Source organism: Schistocerca nitens, chromosome 2 (assembly GCF_023898315.1).
Source record: "Schistocerca nitens isolate TAMUIC-IGC-003100 chromosome 2, iqSchNite1.1, whole genome shotgun sequence".
Lineage (NCBI taxonomy): Eukaryota > Metazoa > Arthropoda > Insecta > Orthoptera > Acrididae > Schistocerca > Schistocerca nitens.
Genome location: NC_064615.1, coordinates 261858093 through 261860916, shown reverse-complemented (window position 1 = coordinate 261860916; position 2824 = coordinate 261858093). Strand labels below are relative to the sequence as shown.

The window sequence follows — 2824 nt, the reverse complement described above, 5'->3', positions numbered from 1 at the left end:
CATGAATCCATGGACCCTGCATATCAGCAGGGGACTGTTCAACCTGGTGGATGCTCTGTAATGGTGTGGATCGTGTGCAGTTGGAGTGATATGGGACCCCCGGTATGTCTGGATACCACTCTGTCAGGTGACACGTACATAAGCTTCCTGTCTGGTCACCTACGTCCATTCATGTCCATTGTGCATTCCGAAAAACTTGGGCAGCTCCAGCAGGACTATGCGACACCCCACACGTCCAGAATTGCTACATAGTGGCTCCAAGAACACTCTTCTAAGGTTAAACACTTCCGTTGGCCGCCAAACTCCCCAGGCATGAACATTATTGAGCACATCTGGAATGCCTTGCAACGTACTATTCAGAAGAGATCTTCACCCCCTCGTACTCTTACGGTTTTATGGACAGCCCTGCAAGATACATGGCGTCAATTCCATCCAGCACTGCTTCAGTCATTAGTCGAGTCCGTGCGGCGTCGAGCTGCTGCGCTTCTGCTTGCTCGCGGGGCCCTAAACGATATTACGTAGGTGTACAAGTTTCTTTGGCTTTTCAGTGTACCATACAAGCCAGATACATTTTAGCCGCAGAGTGGCAGGCGTATTAGACAGCTTGCGAGACTCTTGAAGACACACTACGACGGCGTCACTCAAATGCTGAACGTAGAGAGACGTCGTGCATTTACATGTAGTACGTGGTAGGATTTTAGTGAAGCTGGATTTGATTGTGATATGCGAGCGTATCCGCTGGTAACAGGCACACACGTGAGGGCAGGTGTCGCTATTTCACGAACAAATATAATAAAATTTGCGCCGCACCGAACTAGAAATTGTTTATTTTCTTTCTTCGTCGAACTAGTATGTTTGTTCATCCTTCACGCTGAAGCGGCTGGATGGATATGGAATAGAGATAGCCTGTGTCCTGAACTAACACACAGGCTACCTTACACTTCGAAATAATCACTGTGCACGTTGGATGGTCAACGTGACTACTGTTCCTATGGAATTGATGACGTGACTCAAAAGTCATCCGTGAAAGTTAAGTATCATTCCAAGAAACTTGCATGCGGTTCCCTTTGAGAGTGGCCTTCTCGATCACTGTAAATAAGAGTCAAGTACAAATGTTAAAGGTGGCGGGTATTCATATGGGCACATCCTGTTTTTCGCACTGACAGCTCTACATTGGCTGCTCGCGTCTATCGGGAACCAGAAATATCTGCGTATATACAGAGGACACGTCGTCTCGCAACATTGTTTACAGAGAAGTATTACAGTAGATTTCTGGCTCTCCGTACACACCAAGACAATTTTTTTCGTGCTAGGCATGTCGCAGATAGTCGTGATATTATTTACTCCATCTTCAGGCAAAATTTTCAATGCACTACTCGGTCCAGTAAAATTGTTTTTCTTAAGTAAACGAGGTAGTTGCCAGCGACGTGTATTCTGTCAGCTTCTCAAATCGTCTCAAAATTTGTTGTTTATTTTTTTCCGATATCGCGCACTTTGCTGGGCCGCAAGTGGCTCACAGACCAATATCTCTTAGAGGTAACTTTTGTGGTGGATCGTGAGCTCCGGCGTTACCATTTGTTTATAAACAACTGTTTAACGGCGGGTAACAGCGTGGGGCGGAACTAGTTATTTACATGTTGCGCGTCTCCCCCCGTCGGAGGTTCGAGTCCTCCCTTGGGGATGGGTATGTGTGTTGTGCTTAGCGTAAGTTAGTTTAAGTTAGATTAAGTAGTGTGTAAGCCTAGGGACCGATGACCTCAGCAGTTTGCCCCCAAAGGAACTTACCACCAAAAATTTACATGTTGAACCACACCTCATGCTGCTCAGTTGATACCTGCTCCTGTTTACTGTATGATTCCAGCGACGGTGATGGCTGAGTCACTTCCAGTGGGAAGCAGAGGCAGCCTATCTGGAGACTTGGGAGCGCTGCTGGAGTCCAGGGAGGCTGCTGACGTCACGCTGGAGGTATCTGGGTCCAGGCTGTCGGCTCACAAGGCCATCCTTGCAGCCCGTAGTCCCGTGTTCAGAGCCGAGCTGCGGGATGTTACAACGGATAGCGGCAGCCTCACCATACGGATCTCTGACATGAAGGAGGATGTCTTGAGGCAGGTGCTCTGCTTTATGTACACAGACCAGGTGCCACGCCTCCGTGCTTACGTGGCTCATCTCCTAGTGGCAGCAGACAGGTATAACATTCCACTCCTAAAAGAACTGTGTGAAGACACGTTGGCCAAAAACATCACGACAGCCAACGCTTCAATAATAGCGGTCATTGCGGTGAAGTGCTCTTGCGCCAAACTGAAGGAGGTCATCATCAACTTCATAAGGGCTCACAATGAAGTGTTGGCCACGAGTGGCTGGGAGGATGCGATCCTGAGGCACCCCAGAGCAGTAGCAGAGATCTGTCGCCTCCTGGTAGCCAAACCGTCAAAAAAGGGGTAGGCACTTTACTGTGTCAGTACGTGTCCGGGCTTTTTGTAGTGCTTGTGTGTGTGTGTGTGTGTGTGTGTGTGTGTGTGTGTGTGTATGTGTGTATGTGAGTGAGTGAGTGTGCATGCATATACGTGTGTGCCCGTGTTAGCAGGGGTGTGCATGTGTGTGTTGTGTGTGTGTGTGTGTGTGTCTACACATAATTCGCACTTTCTCACGATTAGCGTCTGCATGCGTGCACACACAGGTCTGTGTGTGTGTGTGTGTGTGTGTGTGTGTGTATTTGTCGATATCATTTACGTTTTCTCATGATTATCGTGTGCCTTTACTGTCCACCTTACTACTGAATCACGTGGCACAGTGGTAACACACTGCACACACTGTAGAGTGAATC

General features: G+C 48.3%; 1 protein-coding gene across 1 annotated transcript; it reads left to right on the top strand.

Moving 5' to 3' along the window:
• Positions 1–1869: 1869 nt before the first annotated feature.
• Positions 1870–2442, top strand: LOC126234971 (speckle-type POZ protein-like). The gene has a single exon (XM_049943710.1). It carries the CDS (start codon positions 1870–1872, stop codon positions 2440–2442), a length of 573 nt encoding a protein of 190 aa, XP_049799667.1.
• Positions 2443–2824: the final 382 nt, after the last annotated feature.